At 40.9% G+C, this 25,838-nt stretch overlaps 1 protein-coding gene across 1 annotated transcript; it reads right to left on the bottom strand.

Annotated features, from left to right (window-relative positions):
• Positions 1-1,547: 1,547 nt before the first annotated feature.
• On the bottom strand, positions 1,548-25,838 carry GLIPR2 (GLI pathogenesis related 2). Its single transcript, XM_066184671.1, has 5 exons — positions 25,607-25,838; positions 13,540-13,648; positions 10,022-10,125; positions 3,042-3,119; positions 1,548-2,054 (listed from the first exon to the last, which is right to left on the bottom strand). The coding sequence occupies exons 1-5, from the start codon at positions 25,617-25,619 to the stop codon at positions 1,894-1,896; spliced, it is 465 nt and encodes a 154-aa protein (XP_066040768.1). The 5' UTR covers positions 25,620-25,838; the 3' UTR covers positions 1,548-1,893.

Below are 25,838 nucleotides of genomic sequence, written 5' to 3'. Positions count from 1 at the left end.
CAGCAAGCCAGTTATTTATTTTAGAAAGTCCTCTTTCCATTACCATCTTTTTTGTCAGCTGAGGGCAGGAAGGCCCCAAGGCTGCAGTTCTTGAAACACACACACACACACACACACACACACACACACACACACCTGAGTGGGAGTCGAGTGGGTTTTCTTTACTGACAACACGTCAGCTGAGAGAGGGAGCAGCAGAATGAAACAAGGTACAGAGCAGGAGTTCAGGAGACAAAGAGGAGAGCCTCTTCAGCTTTGACTCTTTGCTCCGTCCTCGTGTGAAGTGAGGATTTATGATCTGCTGTATGATTTAGCCTCTCTCAAAAGGTCTCTTCTTTCTTTCCCGAACTAGAGCAGTTGCTGCTTTTATTTCCCCCCAATGTTACAAAAGTAATAATGTCATATGTTAATGTCCTGGAAATAAAATCTGAATATTATTCAATCAAGAATCAGGTAACAGCAAAGGCTTGAGTAGTTCATATTCAAAAATATTTATTTTTCAGTTGTTCATGACACATGTCAAATTCTTGGTTACAGCAAAAAATTGTAACAACCAGCATCACCGTGACATATAATCAAGCCATAAGAGTGCAGTTTATTACAACTGTGTAAACAAAAAGAAGTTTTTCTGTAATGGCACTGTCCATGTACCAGATTATGGCATACAGAATCTCAGCAAAAGTCAAGAGAAACTTTTACAAAGAAAACAAACCCCCAAATTGAAGCACAGTATATGAACGTGGCCAAAATGGCCCAATCCACATTTAATCAGAGAAAAAAGGGTCCCCAGAATTTTTGCTTGGCTTGCTCTTAAGGAAATTAAATCTTCATTGTTTTCAAGGCATCAATACAGCATGTGAAATAGTACTATTATTGAATAATATGAATAAAGAGCAAACATCCCTTAATTATGGCAATGTGAATACCCCTACTGTTATTATTAAAGGAGATGAGATGATTTGGGAATGTTATCACCTGTATAGTGACACCTTTATGACAACTTTAAAAGATATTCCTTAGGAAATAAAAATAAGTTACTGAGAATAAAATCAAAAGTGCACCGTCAAAGAAACTTTTTTGTGCATAAATACCAAAAAAGTAGAATCTTTATTTTCTGCAATGGAATTAAACAATTTGATTATAATACAAGGTACATGCTGTAAACTGTAGGATGCACTTTGAACTTAAAAGACACTCATTTCAAACACATTTTTTATATCAGCATCTAAAATGGGATTAAAAAATTTTAGGGGTTTTTTTAGAACATGCATCAGCTTGCTTGATGGCTACAGTTTTGCCAGCAGCCTTTTAGTGTTCTACAAGATCCTCTCAATAAAAACACACAGGTCTGAATTCCACTACATTTTACACATATACCTTTCATACAGGAAGCTTTGCATTTGTTCCATCTGCAGAGAGCAGGTCCCACAACAGCAGGGAGAGCAACAGAGGTACAGTTATTTAAAAGTACTGGACAGCTGGGAGTACATAATACACTTACAAGCTGGTATCTTCAGTTTACAGAAAGCTATACATTTGTTTGTTAAAAAAAAAAAAAAAAAAAAAAAAAAGATAGACATCCAACATGTGCTTACTCACATGCTGACACAGAGTTCACGCAAACAATTTAGAAAAAATCTTACCCATTTTATTCTTCAGAAATGCTGCATATAGTTCATCCTCAAATAAATCGAGGTCCCCTCAGAAACAACAGGGATTTTCCTGATGTGCAGATTGACTCTAGCAACATGTAATTGCTTCCTCCACACTGAGACATGAATAGCAGTATGAAACAGGAGATTTCATTGAATTGGGTTTCATTTCAAACATTGTTAGGTCCAAACCCTGGTTCACTTGTCATTAAGCAATAAGACTACCTTAAAAAAAATAAAGTTATTTTCTTGGAGGAAGTACATTTTCTTCATAGTAGCCTGGATTTACTACATTTCCAGCTGGATCATATCTAGCCACCACAAAGGTTGAGCCATCACTAGCAGATGCCTTTCCAACTCCCATCTTTTTTGTGTTCTTCCAAACCATTGCTGTAAAGTGACCTGAAGAAAAAGAGAGAAACATAAACATTCCCTTTAGATACTAAATCTGTAACGTCCCCTTTAACATGTGAGGTGCTGGGGGAAAAAAAGAACAATACACAGCTGCTTCTTTGTCTAACATGAGAACAAGCTAAGGACATGAAAACAAACCCTACCTCTAGTATTTTGCCTTGAAAACCCCTAATCTGATCTGTGGTCATACTGCTATTCCCATTTCCATGTCCTATATCCAAATGAGAATATGTAGCAGGAGAATCCTAAAAGTAGTTTGGTAAGTGATCTGACTTAAAATTTGACAAAGACATCACAGTCTTGACTCCCTGCAGGGTGAACAGCAGATCTGAGAGTGACTATTATTCATTTGCTTTAACCACCTCATACTCCCCCATGTGTTTGGATGTGCAGTTCTTCAAAAACCCCACTGTTTCTGTGGTTTCTTCTGTCTAGTTTAATAGCCACCCCTACATTGTTGTTCCCACTATGCATAGGCAAATCCCCAAATCAGGGAGAAAAGCGTGATTTTTTTTAACCTGAAACAAGGTTAAGAAATCCTCTTACTTGAGCATGATTTGAGGAACAATGTTCTCAAATTTATTTTGCACTAGATTGTCAATATGCAGCCAATGACCTGTTCCCAACCTCCAAATTTTAGCTGAAGTAATCTCTGTGAGTGGAGTGATATAATTCAGCAGAAGTCACATGTCAATGTAAACAACAGCACAGTATAATTAGTAAGACTCCTATATGATTCCAATTTAGTATTTCTTAAATATCTTAAGAAATACTATTTCTTAAGTATTTCTTATTTATCTTAAAAATAAGTTGCCTATTCAACACTTTGAAGTTGGAGGAAAAATGCAGTTCTAAAAAAACCTCTACAAACTTTACTTAGCTTCTGATTTCTCAGGCTTTTTTAGACTTTTGTCAGTTTTTAGCATAATAGTAGAAGTTTTGTTTTTGAAGAGACAGTTCCCAGTCTGAACTTACCTGTCCTGGAAGAAAACCCTGGATTTTGAAAGCTGTAATTTTTTATTTCACTGTACCATCTGTCAGCCACATCTTTTCCTGAAAGACAAAAGAAACGTGCTGCAGAATCATGGCATAAACACAAAAGTGTAGCTCACTTACAGCTTGGCCAGTAAGATCTTCTGTAACTTTCAGCTTTGCAGGTAATGAAGAAATATCTCCCTCATCTTGCATAAGTGCTCCTGTCATCAGGCTTATATGTACAGCTTTCACCAGCTTCTTCCTCTTGAAATGTGCTTGAAAATGTCTATGTGCCACATTTTCTAAACAAAAGGCCACACCTGTGGATGTTTACCCCTTCCAGCTCCAGGTAAACTAAAGAAAAATTAAATTTCTGATGTCTTTTATTTTCCCATTTTCTCGCCAGCATTGAATATTTCAGATTTCTAAGTGCGTTTATTTTTAGTGGTTTCCACAAAGCACTAAAGCCATTACAAAGGTGCATTTTGAGGCACTATAATCTGGGGTACTACAGAAACCTCAAATATTCATTCTTAGGAGCTGCTTCTGTGTGGAAGTCTGTGTGTCTGGCCCTGTCTTGTCCCATCCAAGGCTCTCCCTGACAACAGCTGCATAAGGACTATGACTATGGGCAGGGATGGAGCTCAGACCAGAATCTGCAGATGCTAAGCAGACAAATGCCAAATGTTTCTTGTTTTCCATTACTGGTTGTTAGGGAAATTCTTGTGTCAAACACCGGGGGGACGAGAGGGGTCAGGTTTTTCCCCGAGCAACCTCGATAGTGAAGTTTCTGCTTAGCATTCCAGGATGCATCACCAAGGCAAGGCCAGGAGATTTCAAAGCAAGCTGCCAAAGCTGTTAAGCCTGCCGTCATGAAGAATGCTGGTCCCTGGTGGACTGTTGGCTGCAGAAGAGCAATGACTCATGCTTTGCTATTTTGCAGCAAGAAGTCTTAAACTTGCGCACTTCTAGAAGTCAGACACTGCGTTTGTTTCTTTAAACTTCAGTTTGTTATGACTGAAGTCAGCTAAAAGGATGATGCTGTTAGCCTGGCAAGCTGGTTGTCAGAGCCCCAGCTGATAAGCAAATATTTAGTGAAATGCCATCCCTAGAGAGGCTTATGAAGTGGAAGTACTATGAACTTATGTGCCACACTGCTTGTTAAGAATAGCGCTTAGTAGAGGAAATTATTTTCTCTACATAAAAAGGTAACAAAACATCTCTTGCCTCCCAAAGTAAATGTTTCAGGAATACCAACTGGTTTCTTCTTTTCCTGCTCTCCTTATGCCAAAAAAACCAAACCCAGTAGACCTGTATTATGGTTGAAAAATGTAGCACATACTTGCTTGTTCGTTTCTTACGCACACTAAAGCTAAAATGAAGACTAAAAGAAAGTGGAAATAGTGACCTTTATGCAATACAAAGGGAAAAGAAAAAGCACATAGCAAAAACCACACAACAAACCATGCAGATCATCCTGTCCCACTCTAGATTTCACAGCTATGAAGGATTTAGATGGGTTTGTGGTAAGGTGGGTGTAACAGAAGTACAGAATGTGACTGCTGACATATCAGGCCTTATGAAGCCCATGTATTTTATGTGTACAAGTGCTGAAGTGACTATACTGCATAAGTAGGATTTTAGCAGATGTAGGACTACATTCACACTGCTGCCAGCTTTTTATTCCCTCTGTTAATGTATCAGTGTGATGTAGTATAAACAGTATTTAAAAAGAAAGTCACCCCCACTCTGTTTACTGTAGCACTGAGAAGTGTGCCTAGGCTGAACATGACAGAACTTAAAATCTCCATAATGCAAGTATTGCAGGGCACATGGAAGTTTTGACAAACACTATCTCTTCATAATTAATTTGCTTTTAATTTAAAGAATACTATCATTTGAAAATTTGTTTGCTTCCTAATTCAAGGGAGATAGCAATGGCATCAGGTAAGACTGCCCCAATCCTGTACCTGAAAGAAACTGAACATAGTTGGGAAGCACAGTCTATCATGTTTTAATTCCCAGATTTCAAGGATGAAAGCTTTTAACTGACTGAGGCCAGGCAGCTTAAGCCAAGAAGCTGATCACTATTCTCCACACATAGGAGAAGTTTTCTCACACACAGGATCAAGTTTTCATTACATAGCGTCGCTGTCATCATCCTTGAATTAAGAGTCATGGCCTCATAAGCTGTGAGAAAATAAAGACTGACTTTTTTCCAGCAAAAGAGAAGGTCACCAAAGGACTCGGCAACTTTTGACAAACTCTGTCTTGAAGTCATGTTAAAGAAGTGTCCTGTAAGTGAAGGGAATTAATTGTATCTGTCACATGGCACAGGAACTGAGGGGGAGTCCAATGTGGAAGTTATCACCACGTGAGAAGACAGGTAGGTACCTAGTGATAAAACAGTCTCTTTTTCCTCTGAAATACTTTTCTTCTGATTCTTTGCCCTTTGTGGAACAGTAAACAATGCCCTGGTGGGACACAAGCCAAACCAGTGTTGAAAGTGGCAGCTGGCACACAGGGGACTAAGGAAAACCCCAGTTTTGAACCCAATGACACCCAGGCTTGCAGAGAGAAAACAGCACAAGGGTCAGGAGTGCACTGAGCCTACCTGCTTTAGCAGCAACTTGCATCCTCAAACTTACTGGTTCAGAAAACTGACCACAGTATTTCCATTTAAATGTATTATGGAATAAATTATGCAGTCATATTTAGGGTCTGTTTTGATTGCTTTTCAATGTTTCATTGAAAATAGCTCCACCTGCTCCCAAAGCTCCCCCAAAACAGAGGAAGTTGGTTGCTGTTCCAAATGCTTTTGAGTCAGAAGGAAAAAAAAAACCCACAAAAAAGAAATTGCTCACATCCCTCATTCCTGATCAAAGCAGAAATGATAAAGTTAACTCCTTTCAAAAAGCACATGGATCTGCCCTGCAGTCAGAGCTGCAGTTTCTCTTCTGTTGCTCTGTTTGTGGAACTGATTCATAAACATTCTGCTGGGCTTTTTTATCACCCTTCTTTGCAACTCAGAAAGTTTCAACACTTTCACTATGGAAACACAGTTTGACTCCACCCTTCTCCCAGTGAGAGAGCTCACTGATGACCTGCTCAGCTAAGCTTACTAGATGTTCATTTCAGAACAGGCTGAATCTCACTCTAACGTGTGTCAAGCACGATGGACAATCTTCCTCACACGAAAACTTGGTGCCACAACCCTTGAACTAGTGTCCAAGTATAGTTTAGCCCAAGACTAGGACCAGAACCAGCATAGTGATTTGATTTCATTTACACAAGCTGCATGCTTGCAATGTGGCCACACTGACTGTGCCTCAAGCTTCCTCAGAGGGTCAGAGGAGTGACCATGTGGGCTCAGTCCATGTAGGACTAACAGTCTAAATTATGTCCCCCCCATTATCACGGGGCCACTGCATGCAAGCAGGTGCCATTACTCTTGCCTGGCCATGCTCTGCATCTCATCAATAGTGCTGTTATGCTTTTAAATGTCATTTCCAGCTATTCTCCTAGGTGAGGAGCTCCATTCTGTGTGGATGTTGAGGGTGTGAGTGCCAACAACTCACCAGACCAAGGCTTGCAGGGACCTCTGTGTCTGTGGTGCCAGCAGCTGCAGCACCAGCAAAGCACAAGAGGGACCTGCTGGTGAGCAGGTGAAGTGCTCTGGGAGGAGGTGCTACAGAAGTGTATGGCCACTGCAGGGTGGGTTCTGGTCAGCAGCCAGGGACCTGTGTGTGTGAGATGCACTGTACTGGCAACTGGAGTGGAACTCCAGCCTCAGGAATTGGTATGTCCACGTGCAAGCTACTGGTGAGATTGGGATCCAGGGACAGCTACTGGGCAGACTGACTGTCTGAGCTTAGTTACTGCTGAGATCCACACTGGAATTCTATTTTTATTATATATATATATATATATGTAATTTAACACTATGAAATATGCATTGTATCTACCTTTACATCATTTACTGAGAAATAGATATTTGTATTTTTATATCCTATATTAATTTACTTATGTATACTCTAGTAACATATATTGGAATCAGCTGGAAAAGAGAAGAGGAAGCAGCCACTGGTGCTGTTTATTTTAATACACACTGCATCTGTTTGTGGTGATCTGCACATAAACACATCCGTGCTACATGTGTGTTTGTGTGTGTAAGGCTGGAAACACATTCCCAGCCTCACCCTTGGGAACACTGGGAATGCTGTGGCAGCCCTATTCCTGTTTTCAGCTCCCCTTAACATTTAATTTCTCTGGGCCCAATCTTACTGTTTCTCCTCATACCAAAGAATGTTTAAATCCTTAAGTAATCCCATTAAGTTGATAAAAAACATTCTAATAGAATCACATAGACCATATTTCTCTGAAAATGGGCAGCACCTTGGTGATCTACTTAAAAACTAAGTTTTCACAACATTCCTTCCATTAGTCTTAGGGGGAAAAGGGTAGATTTAACATTGCCTTCGAAATAAAATATCTACCTAGACTGAAGTCATACCAATGGCTCTTGAAAGTATTTCTCTACTTTCAACGTCCCTCATGAAGGTCCTAATTTTATTTCACTTTATTTAACAGTATTGTATGAGCCTGATGTTAGACAGCAAGAGATGTATCAAGGCAGGCCTTCAGTCAGAGCACACTCCTCCAGGATTTTGACAGACAAGTGCTTGTGCTGTTCTGCACACTAGTCCCAACCTTAGGAGACCCAGATTCCTCCCATGACTTGGGATTTGGGGGATAGCTGACCTTGGATTTCTCTTATGAGCTCTCTAGAGAGTTCATAAGCCGCAGTGTTTCCACCAGCAACAGGGCATGTTCTTCTCAGCCACACCAGCCATCCCAAAGAGAATTCACACATCCAGTGCTTGCCTTCAGCCTCCCAACACACGAGAAATGAGATGAGGCTTCCTGAGAAGGCTGACATAGCACAGCTGCCAAGGCAGACTACAGTCTCTCGCATTAGTGGCAGATGACAGCTCACTTATTTGAACACAGACAAAGAAAAGTCTGCCACAGAGCAGTTCCTGCAGGACTGGAGGGAGGAAACAGCTGTCAACTATTTCTTGGATTACAGGGATAAACATATTTCTAGCAACAGCTTTAGGCTATGTAACTCTAAAATCCTGAATAGAATTCAAGGTATTCTCGTACCAGGACAGGAGTCATATTAGAAGGCTTTATAGTTGAAAGCTTAAATCTTCCCTGAAACAAGAAATGCATCTTCTGGCATTATTACAGAACTCAGTAAGGGCCAAAATAAACAACAGCATCACTTTTTGAGAGAGAATACAGAGTATGCTAGAGGTTTATTGAGTCTTGCTTTATCTGGGAAAGAAACCAGAAGACACTGCCTGCCTTTGTTAAGCCCCTGAATGGATGTCTTAATCCAGATTTCAGCCTCATTGAGCAGGGTACAAATTAACTATCCAGAGGGAACTATATGAGAAAAAGAGGAAGAATGAACCAACTTCACAGAGGTGAAGACTAAGCCTAGATAAGAAAATAGCTTCCTTTGAAGAACTAACTTTCTCATTCTGGTACTTTGGGTGATCCTGCTGCATTGGAAATGTAGAAATGTTTCTCAGAACAAAAGAGGATGTAGCTTAATTTTCTCATCATGGCATTTAATCCTGTGGAAAAAAACAGCAAAACTTCTCAAAATTGGAAAGTTATGTATGGAAATTGTAATGAAGAAAACAGACTGGATCCAGAGAAAAGACAGACATTATGTAGAAGGATTTGTGTGTCTTGTTTCCAGCTCTCTAAATGGGAATTCTGTGGCTTTAACCTCGAGGGAAGGAGCACAGGCCATTAACACAAACAAGAAGAAAGAACTAAGCTCAGTCAGTGAGTCATGGCCACTATGTAAACTCTGCCATATATCTGTGTTTTCCCATGCTGCTCCAAACCCTTTCCTCATACCCTTGCAGAGGACAGGATGCCAAATATGAGCAGATAAAATTGTATTTTTCCTCCATGGCTTTCTTTTTCAACATGAAAATGTACCCACTGGGGACTAGAGTTGGCACTTGAAGAGAAACCAAAGAGCATCCCTGGGACTAAAATTCACTGACATTTCCAGGTCCTTCAAACAGAGCCTCCAGCCTGCAGAAATGAGCTCCTCTTTCTTTGGGGCTGTGCTGGAAATTCCAGGGGTAGATTGGAATAAAGAAGGCAAGTGGTCACTTTTAATACATCCCACCTGCTGTCCCAGCAGGTTGAGGCATGAGCCCTGCTCTCTGGAAGGAGGCAAGAGCCTGCTGAATCTCTCATCAGCTGAGGCCTCACTGCAGGCTATCAGCCTGACCACAATTCAGCTCCTGGGGCATCCAAACCAAAAACTCCCAGTTACATATTACATTTACAATCAGAAAATACGTGGAGTAAAATAGTCTTCAAAAATGTAATAATGGAAAAGGGTTTGAAGCCCATTTGCTGACAGAGTGGGTGATATTAGTGGAAGAAAATAAGCCACTGTCACTTGCTTTTGCCCCCACAAACAGAAGCTGCTGTGCAGTGTGCAAGAGACATTTTTCCAGTTCCCTCACCACAACTGGGCTGTGGGCAGACCTCTCTTTGGCTGAGACAAACTAAGTACAAAGGTGAAGTAGGGGGCATTGTCAGCTTCCTTCTCTCCTGCCATGGACACACAAGTACCACCAAAGACATCTCTACAGCAGGGACATACAGAGCAGCCTAGCTGCCAAGTCCTGCCTCCAAAGGGACACAACACACCACCACAACCCCTTACTCCCTCTGTGCCCACATATGCTTCCTGCTCTCAGGACACATAGGTGACTACAAACCACCAGCCTGTCCCCAAGGAGCCTGAGCTGGGCTGTGCTGGACAGATTTTTGAAGTAAAGGAAACTCCAGCACTCTTGCTACCAGATACTCTGAGCCCAAAGTACTTGAGATAAGGCATTTACCAGGTGCCTGTGAGACAACAAGAGAAGAGAGCTCACCTGATTGGTCATAGGATGCCCATGCTAGGTTTTCTCCACAATTCCCATTAGCAGACTCAGAGCTGTGCTTGAGGACCCTCGTGGTAGCCAGTTCTTCTGCATACCTAGCAAAGGAATCCACACATTGGGTCAGGGACCACAGCTGCAATGAGCAGAAAGGAGGAGGAACAGGAGGAAGAGAAGGATATGCAAGCAAGGAATTGTGCTGTAAGATGACGGGTTTAAGTCAAGTTGCAAAGCCCTGAAGCCACAGATGCTTTAAGGTTACATAGGTCTATGAGTTAGGCAAAGGAAAACCACATCGTTCCATGTCTTTATGAGCATCTATATATACTCTGAGAAGGGCCTAGAAGAAATCAAAGAGCAGATCCCCTTGCACCACATTTTAACCAGCACCTGGAAATCCACTGGCCATCCTTAGCCACAGCTGCTGGTGGAAATGGAAGTACCTGCAGCAATTGCTACAGGTGTCACCTCCTGGTATTTCTAGGTCCCTCACAGGAGTAAATTAACAGTGAGACTAGAAAAAAAAAAAAAAAAAAAAAAAAAAAAAACAGAAGTGGGGATTCAGTCAAAGCAACTGTAAACCCCCTACATTTAAAAATGAAAGAAAAAGTCAAATGCAAAAAAAAGAGCAATGTACCCCAGGCAACAAGATGGAAGAGAAGGGGATCACATGAATACTCTGAGGCAACAACTGTGTAAACCAACACAGGGATAAGCAGCACTGTTTCTATAGAATTTGACATGTGTGCAAGTGTGGGATGTATTTTATTTTCTTAGAACAATAGGGTTAAGAATAACATAATGGGTAAAACAATTACTCTCTTTATTCAAAATTGGAAAGGCTTCAGTACAGAGACAGGGAAATTGGAAAGACAATTTGTTATTTCTTATAGTGGCAACACAGAGAGTCATAAGGTTGTAGGTTTAAAATTCAAGTGAGACAAAGCACTGCTTCCACACTGCAGCAGAAGTCATTGCCACAGGACAGTGCAGACACCAAAGCACATGTGAGTTTGAAAAAGAGAGAGAGGCAAATTCACAGTTTATGGATGTGGGGAGGAATCTTCAGAGCATATTAAACAACAGCAACAAATAAATAAGGATACAACTTACTGCTTAGGAAAACCATAATTTCCAGGATAAGTCTGTAATTTCCAGGAGAAGAGAATGGAGGAAGGATCACATTTGTTTTGTCCTCTTACTCCTTCCCTAATCATGAGTTTCTGGCATCTGCCTGAGACTTTAATTTTGTCCAGCTGAACATTTTGACCCAAGCTAGTACTCCAGTCATTAGGTTCAAATTTCCTTCTGCCCTAATCCTCCCACCAAAACAAACAAAAAAAAAAGAGTATTTAGCTACATCCATTAATTTAGAAATAATGAAAACTTGTCAGTTGTCAGTTCGCTAGATCCTAGATTAGAGGATCTTTAGATGCTATCTCTACAGTCCTGTAATTTTTCTCAGGATCCTCATATCTCAAGTTAGAGGCAGGACTGGGACAAAGTACTCATTGCAGATGGATCAAGCTGCCAGGGATTTGAGACAGAGGGTAATTAATCCACTCCAGCTCATGCAGTTGAAAGCATGAGATTTTCATCTGAGATCATCACCCTATGCTTCATTGCAGTCAGAGATAGACACCTGCTGAGGCTGACTCATCTCATGTTAAAGCAGGGATCCAATAGTCAGTTCACCTGCCACAATAACTGGACCTGAAAATAGTAGGAAACATTTTCAACACAGGTAGAGAAGCACAGAAAAGTACCCAGAGATACACTAAATACATAACAAAAAAGGTGTATATATATAGGATATACCCAAAGAAAAGGTGAAGTTCTTCTTTTGATTTAAGAATATGCAAAATCTGTCTTGACAAATATGAGATTTCTTAAATTTCATGTCTTTTATTCAGACCAAAACACTCATTGTTCTTGTTATCAACCAGTTTTAGCAGTCTCTGAACATGTATTTTAATTTTTACAAGTTAAGTTACAGACCTCAACCAAAGAGAGGTTTCCTATTGCTGTTCATCACAGCAGGGCATCAGCTGAGACCAAAGATGGCTGTGAGGAATTTCTGAAGGATCTAAAAATACTCAGGAAGGGCAACAGCACACTTAGAGATAAATGTGGAACAATGCATATTTGATAGAATAATCTGAACTATTCATACAAGCCGACTTGTTCAAACCAAGTGTTGCACTTGTGAGACCCAACAAGTGCTATTGACAAGTCAATGAAATCTCTTCCTCACTGTGAGCATGATAAACAGAAACAACAACAACAAAAAAATCCCTTAGAAGTACAGAAGGAAAGCCCCAGCAGATTACAAGGTTGGTGAATGAGTCATTGACATTCCATGTCTTAGGAATACTGTATCCAATTATAATAGTGTGTCAGGAGGGAAAGAAAAAAAAAAATAAAAAAAGAAAAAAAAAAGTGAAGACACCAAGATTTTTCTTGCTCTCAGAGGTCATAGCCACAAGCCATTTACATAGTGTGTTGTACAGCCCAACACCTGGGAGAAATCTAGGAGCCAGGAGCCATCTCATCTGCATGATATCTGTGTCCCATCATGCTCTGGAAAGACTGAAAGACTACAGCATCTCTGTCTCCCAGTCATCCAGCACAGAGAAATCTGCATGGTTATGGTAGAAAGCTAATGGGAGGAGATCTTATGTCTAGAGTAAGGATCAAACTGCCCACCATTTAGTATAATTTATCTTCTGAACAGTTTAATCAGCATTTACTCCTTCAGTTACCTGCTTTGTACTGTGAGGATCACATTAAATAATTGAAAATTTTTAAATCTACTTTTTGTAAAAGACTGCTGTAAAGAGAAGGGAATTAATCTGGTTACTGTAACTACAGTAAGGAAGATAAACAGTATTGGACTCAAATTTCTGTAAGACTCAAGTAAGAAAGCAGAAAGATGGATCCTTTGCATATTAGACTGAGAAGTTGTGCAGTCTTCAACACTGGGGAAGAGGCAAGATATTTCCTTCCTGACAGAAGAGAGAACATATAATACTTTTACTTTTGGGGCTGGGAGACAGATAATTTAATCTGAAATTACTTGCTCCTGATTCCACTGATCTTAGACCAGTCACCAATTCTCACCATGAAAAAATTCTTTTCTCACTATTTCAGCAAGAGTAGATATTCTCCTGCAGATGACAATTCCTCGTCTGACAGAAGTGGTGGTGAAGCAGGTTTTAGGCTACTGCCCTCTGCAGAGGACACCTACCAGTGCAGACAGATGAAGTCTACATCTGGAAAAGGATCCAAGAAAGATTTAAACACTTGTGACCACAAAAGTGTCCATGTGATCAGCTACTGCTATGTGAGGGAAAAAGAGGGGATAAAAGAGTTGAGTCTCTCACTTTCTACTCAGTAAATCTTCTCTGGTTATCAGCATGTCAAAAGGCAAATATCTTTGCAGTAAACACAGTCAAACCTAACAGACAAAAGTGTCACAAATCTCATTAGAGAAAAGAAAGGATTGAACTCACTGTTGAGCTCCTCTGTTTAACTTCTTGCAGAGTTTTAAGGGGGGGACTCCATGTTTCTTCCTGTAGTCATTGTGTACTTTCAAGACTTCTTCAGCAAATTGTTTGGAAGCTGAAATCACATTTTAAAAAATCAGAAAGGTCTGTCAAATACATACATTAGTGAAGACAGAAAAAGCATACTCTGTACTTAAGCCACTGGTGCAGGCTGGACAGGAGAACACAAGAGTACCACCCTCATTACCTGGCAGCAGGATGAAATGAACCACTAATGACTTCCATCCAGAAACAAACTCTAACAGACACTCCCATTGGGAAGCTACAAACTCACCAAAGGTTGAGGAAAATTGTGATCTTTACTGCTTTCCTCAATAGCAAGTTGATTTAAGGTTAGTCAATCAGTTTGTCAGTTTAAAACTGAAATCAGTGTGACTGACTTATATTTCCTTTGAGGAGATGCATTAAAAAGGCAAATGATTGTCCCCTCTATGCAAGAATTTTCTGTATTAGTCAGGGCACCAGGTAAAGAGAATGAAGACACTAAAATATTTAGATATCTGCAAGTACTTTGAAACATGCACCATTCTTCTAATTTATTTTATAGTACAAATTCATAGAAATCTCAAAATGCACCTTTATTTGGCTCAAAGACAAATGTTCACAAACAGCAAGTGGTAAGGAAAGAAACAACTCCTGTGGCATGGGTTTTTATATTTATTAATGACTCATCAGCTTCATTTCTGAATATCCCAATTAGCATGACTACCATAATTTTCCTCGTAAGGCACTTCAGAAACCCAAGCAGATCCTATGACTAGAAAGTGTTTCCTGTAATTAACCTTAAATTTCTCAACTTCCTCTCACTAGTTGATCCTAACAACTAAAATCAATCATTCTCTGCTGCATTAGCATTATGCTCTTCTGCTGTTTGTAATGATGCACTTTCCCCACAATAGAGCTGTCAGTTTGCACACACTGCTCTCAGAACATTTTCCTAAGGTGAATATCCAGCTCACTCTCATGCTTTAGGCTGTTCTTGGAGTTCTCTCCAGTTTCCTCAATAGCACTGGGATAATATAGCAGCCTAAAATAATCTCAGTACTCAATGCACAAAAGAAAGCCATTACAGTTCTCATGCAGTACTTTAAATCTTTTGAACTCTGTCTGAAGCTGGGTTGACTCTTTCCTGACCAAAGTGTCATTGTGGACATATATCTAATATATTCTCCCATAACATGCTTTCAGGCTCATTTTTTTGCTATTTTGTTGGTGTAGGTCAGCAGCCCTGTTGAGCAGGGTGACACCTTTCTCCTCTTCAGTTCTCCCTCAATTTTGTGTATCATAAGTTGTACATCATCAAAAAAACAGATAAATTTTTTTTTTTTTTTTTTTTTTTTTTTTTTTTTTTTTTTTTTTTTTTTTGTTCCTCCATTCTGGTACTCAAGCATACGAATTGCTTTTTGCTAATGAACTTGTCCCATCACTCTTGTTACCACTGCTCACAGCTCACTGATTCTATCAGGCCAAAGTCCTAAACCTCTCATCTGCTCTGTTATAGAGGTAGCCAATTTCTACAGCATCTGTCAGAAGTCACTGAGGAAACTAAGCCTACATCCAATTCATCCCCTTCCCTCATGCAGAGGGTCCAACTTTCCAGCAAGGAAATGTTAAAACAACCTACAAATTAAAGACATTGAAAACATAGCTATGAAAGTTGCATCACATACTCCAGACTAATTTTTTTGCTTGAGACCATGCTAAACTTGTGGCTGTTAACACCTAGACTTAACATCTCACTCACTCAGCACTGAATAGTAGATAAACAATCTGACCTGCAAGTACAGAAGTTTCTATCCAAATCATTTGGTCTCAATGACAACCTCAAACTGAAATTCTAATTAAAAAAATAAGTCAATTGAAATACAGATTTTGTCAGTGCTCAGTCCATACATTAACAGAAATAACTGCATAATGTAGCTCTGTACTAACTTTCTGACTCACAAAGAGTAACAAGTCATGGACAAAACTGAGTTGCTTCTAGCTACAGCAGGCACTTCTATGCTGTCCCTGGAGAACCTCCATCCTCCCCTTCCTCAAAGGTGGCTGCTATAGAAATGCTTATCTTCTGTGACTCAAGCTCATGTGCTAACCACCTCCCTCTGTACAGCTTCTCCCGTGCCTGATGATGTGTGGAGAGGGACGCCCAAGTGCCGGATATATTTCAGATTTGTTTCAGAATGCATGTTAAGTTTTTCCATTTCAACAGTGTTCCATACACTGAGAAGCCAGGCATTAAAAGTTAGAGTTAACGGGAGTTTTCAGGCTCCCACCCAAATGGGAACAGCTTCCCAAACATCTGCAGAGACATACTTCTTTCCCTTCATGTAAGCTGCTTGAAAAAAATCATTTTCTACTGCCAGAGAGTTAAGTTTGGTCGTGAATCATTACACAGTTTAATAAGTAAAACAACTGAAGGTATTAGATACAGTTGCTTGCTTCTCAATTTTCAATTATTTGCCCCTGTCTCTTATTCTTCTGGACCATTGGCTAAGATAATGGCAGCATGTGATGATGAATTTCTAGGTTATGATGTGGTACAGAGCATACCTTAGAACTGTTATGCTCTTGGACTTCCAGTTTCATTGATCAACTTAGTGTGACAGGGTAAAATACGCAGAGGAATTTAAGTTGCCTTTTCCCATCAGATTTGTTTTTCAGAGAATTGTATTTCTCTATTCTTACTGTCTCTAAACAGTGCCAATCTACTCAATCTTTCTTGCATGAAGAGCTCTTCATGCCTGAATCCATTTGGCCTCTTCTTAGAGACATCTTCTCCTGCCATTTCTGCCTTAGTTTGGGCATCAAAACAGAGGTGAGCTACCAAATGTGTTCCACAACACAAGCTGCCCTGCAACACTGTTATCACAAGTTGATAACAGTGAATTGTTCCACAGAGCACCAAATCCCTACACAGCAGGAATGCTGTGGGTAGCCTTTACCTCAGCACTCAGGACACACATTATAGCAGGCACACAGATGACTAGCAAAGCAGGCATATATTTTTACGCCTGAGTATCCACCCTGGTGACTCAAAAATGAGCCCTGTATCAATCTCTAGAGGTATTGTTTCTTCTCTGTGCTTTTTGTCCTATTGTTTATGGATTAACCTTCACTGGTAATGTTTTACTTTCTATAAATACTGATTTTTTCAATTTAGCCTTCAAATAATTAATATATAATGCTATCTGCAAGAGAGAGTTGGAACTCTTCAGTCTAGAGAGGACAAAGCTTTGGGGAGACCTTATTGTGGCCTCTGCTTAAAGGGGGCTTTTAAGAAAGACAGAGGCAGACAATTTATTAGGGCTTGTAGTGCTAGGACAAGGAGTAATAGGTTTAAAATAATAGAAAGCAGACTCAGGCTAGATGTATGGAAGAATTTTTTTATGATGAGGGTGATGAAACACTGGCACAGGTTGCCCAGAGAGGTGGTGAAGAACCCATCCCTGGAAACATTTGAGGTCAGGTTGGATGGGGCTCTGAGCAGCCTGATGTAGTTGAAGATATACCTGCTCTGGCGGTTGTATTAGGGGACCTTCAACAGTCTCTTACAACCCAAATTGCCCTATGTTACTATGAAACAAACCTCATTCAGAAACCTATACAGAAGGGTACCATTATGTCTGTCTCAATCTCTCTTTCAGCCATGACAGAGATCTCAAACTCTCCAATGTGTGCATTAGAGATAAATTGAGATAATGATCCCACTTCTCAATCTTCCCCAAAAAGTAAATAACTAGAAAAGTGCTCTTATTATAACAGGACACTGCATGTTACTTCAATGTTACCCTTTTGGGCCCAGAACCTGGACAGAAAGGAACTGTCCTGCCTCCAGCCAGGCCAGGGCTAATTTTTGCAGTAGCCAGGAGAGAGCACAGCTAGGACCTGGGGATTATTCTATACCACCTCTCATCATTTTCCAGGAATGGGGGAAGGGGTCTCTTCCATGTCAAGGTAGTGTGGCATGATCTGGTATTTTAGGCTCCGGGTGGTAGTGAGCATTTGCATCTGAATTCCTCAACTGTTTTGTACATTTTTCTACTAATATTGTTGCTGTTACTCTTTGTTTTCTTCCTGTTTCTAGTAAATTGTTTCTCAGTGCTGTTTCCAGTAAATTGTTCTTATCTCAACACATCTTTCCTTTTTGTTTCTCTAATTCTCCTCTCCAGACACCCATGGGTAGGGAGAGAGGGGATTGAGAGAGCAGTGCATCATTTGGGGTGGTTTCAGTGGGAACGCTAAATTGGAGAATACCATTCCTAAACCACAACAGAAGCCAAGTGTCAGAATACATGGAGAAGACACATGCAAAGTAGATAGAAAACACATAAAAGGTAATCAAGTAACTGTTTAAACACTGAGTTTAAAGCCCTGTGTTAAAACTGAAATACCTTCAGTTTCCCTTGATTCTGCAAAATTGCTCTACTCTACCCTAGAAGCAGAAGTGGGTTATGGAATAAGGATGCAGCAAATACAGCTATAAGTATGCCCAACAGGTTTGTGGAAAAAAAAAAATTAGAAGCTTTAGGGAACTGTAAAGTAATTACATTAAAAAGTCCTTTGTTCCTGTCCCAGGTAACTGATACTTTTATTATGACAAACTTCTCAAAGTATATTCACCGACTGGAAAAAAAAAATTCTCAAGTAAAACAGATCCCAGCTTCTAAAGACCACATTTGCATCTAGACTTTTCTAAGAGAACTGACATTTATTAATCTTTATCCACACTTGAAACGTAACTCTCTGGAAACTATCCCTAGCTGAATCTTCCACACTCTGAGAATAGCATTCCTTCTATGGAGAAGTGATGGATGTCTAACTGATATGAGAAATTTTATGAAGACAGTCATGTTCTACTACACTTTGACTCAGCTCTTTGGTTTGAAGCCACAAATGCTTCAGGGTGGTCTCATGCTGGCTGGTATCTGCAGCAACAAAGGGAGTGAATGTTCCTTTCTCCACGTATTTAACTACATTTTCTTGCCCCCCATCTGGGACTGTAACATCTTCCAAGACTGCCCCTTAATGCTATATGTCAGTTGGAAAAATGGATCTGACAATCCAATTCATAAATTATTTCCAGCCATAAAAACTGATCTCCTCCAGTGTAAAACTCTCTTTTTCTCTAGCATAACTGGCTGATTACCTGGAAATATACAGAAGAAGTGAAACCATGTATAAATCTCAGAGGAAATGAAAGATAAAATCATACTATGTTTAGAAAGTATTGTATCCTGGGTGGGGTTTCCTTGTCTCCTTTTACACAATCAAGAATTCAATACAGGGGCAAGGTCTCCATGCTATAAAATAGGCATTTATGAGAGATATTGTAATTGTAGTACATGATTTCCCTTCCAACCTGAATTATCCTGTAACCTTACTAAAAGCTAGAAGAGAAAGTATTGCTTATGGAAATGAAAGGATTTGGGAGTTATAATTAGATACTAGTTTAAATGGGAGTCGTTTCCTGGAACATTCTTATGTTTGCTGCTCAAAATAGCTTTCGCTTCAGCTCAGGAGATCCTTCTTCAGGGAGGAGTTTCTGTTATGTTTCTCAGCCTCCAGTTTTGCCTGAACTTTGCTCACACACCTGCTTATCACTACAGAGAGCTCCAGGACAACAGTGAGATGTCTGAGTTAAATGAATGTGATGGACAAGGACCCCACTTATTTTAGTATCTCGGCTTGCTTTAATAACCTTGCGTTATTACCTGTGCCACATGATGTAACAGTCTTTCCTCCCATACCCAATATGGGGCATGTGGCCTGAGAATATGAAGCTGCTGATGCAATAATGTTTCGATGACATTAGTCATGTCACTATTTGATTGAAAATCCTATTCTTGCTGTAATAGACAGTGCTGATTATTTCCTCACTTAAGGCCTTTTATAAACAGTAAGGCAATTGACTGCCCTGATTAAAAAGGAACACCTGGTAAACTGGAGGCTGCACAGCTCTGAGAGGCAGCAGAGCCTTCCTTGATAAGGGCATTTAAAAAACAAGCAGCACTTATCAGCAGTCTTGAGGCCTTGAGCACTCACAGAACCAAGTTTTCACTTTCACTGGAGGCAAGGGTGTGAGGAGAAGTCCTTGGCTTGTAGCCCCTGTCTCCTCCAAACTGACCAACAATCAGAACAGCAAGCAGTCACTTCCATGGAGTGTTCATCTTACATAAGTTTGGAACCGACTGTTCATCATCTCCAGAGTGACCATTCCTGGCTTTGCATGGAAGACAATCAAAAGCGTCGTTTTGATTACTATTCTGCCAGGAAAGACACCTGAATGTCTCCAGAGTTCCAACACCTGAATATTGTAATCATGCCACACACCCACAGAGACAATATTTGTAGGCAGCTAATTTGTATACTGCTGTCCCTTTTAAAAAAACTAAGAAGACCTTCCCATCAGAAAGACCTTCTATTCTTAAGTCCAACTGCCAAAGAATTCCTAGGGCACATGCACTTCCAAATACAAAGCCACAAGTGACCTGCATGTGTCAGAATCACACTATACAGAAGTAATTCATGTAATCTTCTCCATCTCTTCTTTCCCCAACACTTTTCCCCAACACTGTATCTGCTTAGATTTTATAATTACAGAAATTTATTAAAGAAAATAAGGCACAACTATATTCATTAATGAGTAACAACGGAAATCAGTTGTTCTGAGTAATTGAAAACAAGTAATTGAAGTGGAATATTTTTTTTTCTGGTCACTTATTCATATTTTGGATGCTGCATATTCTTATGCTCTGTGGATGGACAGCAACAGACAGAACCTGGTTTTTACCCAATGCCAAGTTCATTTTACATAGCACTGCTAGCTGTGTGGTGCCAACCAAAGTCTTTGGAAAGTGGAGAATTTTGCAAACAAGAACCAAAGAGAGATAGAACTATCCCATGTCTCCTGGGATATGCTCCTTCATTTTACACCTCTACCATTCATGTTCTAGCATGTTTTGGGGTAGGCATACCTGAACTAGCTTTAGTCTCACCAGTTCCAATATCCTCCCACCTTGCTTTTCTGCCAAGGACATCCAAGATAGCTGTGGCAATGCACAAAGTATGTTCACTAAAGCACTTCCCTGAGGCATGGAAATGTGACTATGCACATTTCTTCTAAGCATTGATGTGTGTGAACTCACCTATCCAGTAGCCAAAGTCAGGCAGAGAGGGACAGAAATCTTTATTTACTCACATTTAGTATCAATTACATCATTTACTATCAATTACATCACATATATTTTCATCCCTCTGCTCAACAGGTTTAGCTCCAGTTCTCACAATTCAAAATCTTTTGAAAAAGGTATTTATTTCATAGAATCACAGAATAATGGAATGGTTTGGATTGAAAAGGATGAAGGTCATCTAGTCCAATCCTCCTGCAATGAGCAGGGACACCCTCGACTACACCAGGTTGCTCAGAGCCTCACCTGACCTGACCTTGGACATTTCCAGGTATACATTAAATGATGTTTACAGAGGCCTAAACAGGCCCATACTGTTTTCCTACACAACACCCCAGACTCCTACCACCTCCTCGCATCTACTTGCATAGGAGCCAGTTCTGCACCAGGGAGATTGGGCATCCCCCTCTGCAGGGCCACTCAGCTCAGCTCTGGCTGCTATTCAGACCTTCGCAGACTGGGCAGAACTTGCCTACATCTGCCTGTAAAAACGGAACAGAGATAGGCTCCAACTTATCTTTCAGAGAACAGCACAGCCTCTACCTAAAGAGAGATCTGACATAGCCTTCTGGCCTGTTGAGATAAATAATAAACAACAAAACAGTTAAAATCAAAATACTTGTTTTCTCATACTTTTTGTTCCTGCACTTAGAGCAGCCACAGAAGTAAATTCAAACCCAGACAAGACAGATACACTGTACTGAGAGAAAATGCAGGGTTTGCATGTTTCCAGTAATAAAAGCTTTCTTCATGCTCAAGGGTTTGGGTTTTTTTGTTTGTTTGTTTTTAGTTTCTTTGTTTTTTAATGTACAACACAGTAGCATGGGAAGCCTTGGTAGGTATCTCAGTTACTACAGACCATCACATTCGATCTTATTCCTGAGTCCTTCTCACTTGTTTTGGTATTTATCTGCCTCGAACATGAGGAGCTAAGGGTATAATCTAACAGTTGACAGGAGCAACCACTGTTGCATGGGGTGGTTGCTGCATTCTCCACCCCCACCAAAACCCTGATGGTTCAACAAACAGGTAAAAATTGGGCCCAGAATACTGCCAAAGCCTGACACATTCCTGGAAGACTATTTTAATCTGCTATTTACTGAACTTGAACCCAGCAATCAATGTCCTCTGCACACAAAAACTGGAGATGCAGGGCTATGAATTGAATTAACTTTGGGTTTGACACATCATTTTCCCACCACACCTCCAGTTCAGTTCTGGTATTAAAAAAAAAAAAAAAAAAAAAAAAAAAAAAAAAAAAAAAAAGACAGTAACTTACGCTAGCAAGTTCTGCAAATGTCTCAATATTACCAAATGCAGAAATTCAAGTTTCTGGCAGCTCAGAACAATCCATCCTCCCTATTCCGATCAGTCCTGCAAAACCGGCCAGCACAACTCTTTGTCATTTTGGCAGCTTGGGAGCATTTCATTTCTCAGAAAGCAAACAGGTCACTTGTCTAGTATGCCCGTACTTTTGTCATGACCTGCCACAGCTGCCTCTTACCAAGATGCTGGAGTACAAGTCAGCATTTCAGCTGAAGATGTAACTCATTCTGCAGAACAGTCCTTTTTACTGTACTCTGAAGATGCATCTTAAGAGTTAAAAACTAGCACGTGCTTCTAAATGAGATTAAAACCAGCATGGAAAACTGCACTGAGTCTGGTTCCTGTCTCTTTTCCTTTAGTCAAAACTCTCTCAGCCCCTCTTTGTTTTTTTGTAGTGACTCAACACGCAGAGCAGTGTGTAAGTCCCAGCCCTTTCTCTGGAGTCCCACCCCATTTGCAAAAGGGGGAAAAAAAGGAAAAACAGCAGAAACATAAAAGCAAACTATAAAAAGAAAACAAAACACTATAAAATGATAGCAGTATTTACTGAGCCTGACCTTGACTTTGACACCTCTGCACCCACTTGCCAGAATAAAGAGGGCTATTCCCCTGTAGGGAGCAAGCAGGGCAAGATCCTTTTCCCCACCGGGGACAAGTGGGAGAAACAAGACTTTTAGCAGCCTTTCCTACCACCATCCCAGCCTTTTCAGAGACTCCCACTGCTCAGCAGAAATCCACGTGCTCCAGAGCGGAGGAGTGGAGCTTGCAGCCAGCTGCTTTCCTGAGCATCGCCTGCAGCTGCTGGCAGGGATGGATATCCCCTGTGGGGCGGGGGCTGCCCGCAGGACCCCAGCCTCCGGCACAGCTGCAGCGGGGTCACAGCCCTGCCAGCACGGCAGTCTCAGCAACAGGGCAACGAAGAGCTGCCAGCTCACCATCCCCTCCTTTCCTGCAGAAATACTTTTCCCCGTCTTTTTGGTTAGGGCTCCCTGGGATCTGTGGGGACGGCTGCCTGCACCCCCCAATTAACCCAAATGGTGTCTGAAAAGAGAAGACCTGGGGGAGGGCAGAGGGGGTCTCCGTGTTTGGTTTAAGTATTTGCAGGAGTTATGACCACGACAGGCATTTTTCTAACCCTGACAAGGAAGTTTCAGTATGAGTTTGGTTTCATCAGCCTGCATCTTCCAGGGAAGAAAGCTGAGTCAGAGGTGCCGATGCTTTCAAAACTCAGCTCTACCCAATGAAACTCGGCAATGCTAAGTCTCTGGCTCTGACACTTGGAATGAACATTGCTTCAAATGTAATCTAACAACCAGTAATACAACAACATTGGAGAGTTTTTATCAAATAACTGAGATTTCCAATGGCAGGTTATCTTTGCGCGGGGATACTTAGACGTCAAGACAGATTTACCAAAACCAAAAAGTTAAAGAAACTGCTCATTTATATTAAAGTAGTGGCCCTGCTTGCCATGAATTAGAGCATCCTTAAATTAAACCTTCAGATAATCTCTCCCTCAATCTTTCTGACCCAGGAGAGGAGCAAGGAGTCTGTTTTGAGGTCAGACAGAGCTGTCATGCAACCTGTTACATGTTCATGTACCCTAGTATAGAGAAATTTGTCTGCATCATACCGTAAGAGTATTAGAGCAGGAACTCATCCTGTATTTCACACAAAACACAGAGGAAGCAGTGCTCTGACAAACAGCTGCTCTCCCCATCCGAAGGCAAACCACACTGAATGATCTCAGACAGGAATTTGAAGACTTCAGTGAACTCTAAAGGGCAGATGGGATTTAATCAATGAACCAATTGTCAGGACAGGATCTCAGTTTTATGATTCATCTAAAAATATTGCACACCGCCCAAAGACAATAACCTGGACCCAGTTTAACATTGGTTTGAAAAGTGTGACACAAGTGACAAAACATTTTTAACATGTACCTAGATCTCAAGCTCTATTTGTATAACCACTTAGGGATGCAAACATTACCCAAGCCTTGGCAAAGGGAGTTTCTGGTCTGTCATTGTTCTTAAGTTTGTAAAAATCAACTAATGCACAGCAATAAATGTGCAGGAAAAAAAATGAAGATGGTTAATGCCTTGTGACTGTTTTAGCAATTTGCATGTATTAGAACAAAAGAAGATTTTTATTCCTTTGCGGATAAAAAAAATTATTTTTATTGGATTGGGAGGCGCACAGTGGAGTATCTCTACTGCTTTTGCCCAATGTGCTCTGCTAATGTAATGTACCGGCACTACACTGATTTGATACTTGTACTTCTTATTCTGTTAGCATGGGAAGTGCTGAACTTGATACTACACAGCAACTACACTTATTTAAGTTGTTTTATGGTTATTTATCCCAATCTAGCTGCCAGGATATGAGGCCAAACCCACATACTAGCAGCTGGACTTGCCAAAAAAAGGCAGGTGGTTTGTCTGGACTGGATGTCATACCAGTAAGCCCTCCATAGTCACATTTGCAGAAAGTTCTGATCTCATCTAGCAAGCTGACCTTTAAAAATAAAGGGAAAAAACCCTCAATACACCCATGCTGAGGCCCTTTAAAGTGTTACTCACACAAAGATTTTCCTTAAGTTTCTCTAAAGAGGCCTATAGTTTTGAGTTAATCGAGTACTAGGTTTTGCTGAGCATGTCCCCATATGTGCTGCTCACACATAGGACAGACAGACAACATGCCACCAGGCTCTGATTTGTCACAGAAACAATGCCCTAGGAACAAGAACAGAAAGTCCCATTCAGTTTCACAGCTGTTTTAGTAATTCAGGACAGTTTTTCACTCACAGCCTTAACAGGACAAACATGGAGAAAACCCAGGGCAGTGAGAACTCCCTTCTTAAAGTCTCTGTCTCCTTGGCAGCTTTGGAGAAGTCTCTTCCAGCCCAAACCGAGCAGGGCACACAGGCAGCCAGCAGCAGTGGGGAAAGAAACGACAGCACAGGGAGCAGCAGCAGCGGGGAAAGGCTTAAAGAATATTTGCACAGCTGGGGAGAGACTTAGGAGCTGAGCAAGGCTGTCCTCAGTTAAATGGTAATCAAATCTTACACTGAAATCCTTCCGAAAGGAAGGGTGATGAAACTTACCCCCCTCGAAGCATCCTGCTGTTTATCTGGAAGGCTAGTAAGTTTTGTCAGACAGCAAGACACAAAATAACTTTAAAGCTGCAGGATTCATAGTCATTTTTTATAGCAAAGCAAAAGCACTTTAGGTTACAAAATACAAACTCTATATGAAATACAACTACCTCTACACCGTGCAGGCTGGGGGGGGGGGGGGGGGGTGTCCCTTTTATTTTCGTTTTTTTTTCAATCCAACCCTTTGTCAGAGAGAAAGCTCCTCCCAGGCTGTACCATGCACAAATGAAAGCAGCCTTCTCCGAGGAAAGCCACTGAGAGCTTTAGCAACGCTTTCCAAGCACTAAACCAGGCACGGACTTTGTGCGAACACACAGCCAACTGCACGAAGGCGTTTGCTCACCTGATTTCCCCATGACCAAGTGGGTTTTTTGGTTTTTAGTTTGTTTTTTTAAAATTTCACCTGCTTCCTCCTCTCTTGACTGAGTTTTGCCGCTAAGTGCCGGATGAAGCGCTCGCAGTTTCAGCTCAACTTCTTCATTCGCCTGCGACCGCCGCTGGAAAAAAAAAACTCAGCAGCACGAACCCGCTACCGCCCCTTCTTGAGCGCTGGAATAAGCCTGCCCATGCCTTTA

The sequence above is a fragment of the Chamaea fasciata genome, unplaced genomic scaffold (assembly GCF_029207755.1).
Source record: "Chamaea fasciata isolate MVZ Bird 193981 ecotype frontalis unplaced genomic scaffold, bChaFas1.0.hap1 SCAF_1, whole genome shotgun sequence".
Lineage (NCBI taxonomy): Eukaryota > Metazoa > Chordata > Aves > Passeriformes > Sylviidae > Chamaea > Chamaea fasciata.
Note: the sequence above shows the minus strand (reverse complement) of the source record. Positions and strands in the feature narration are given on the sequence as shown.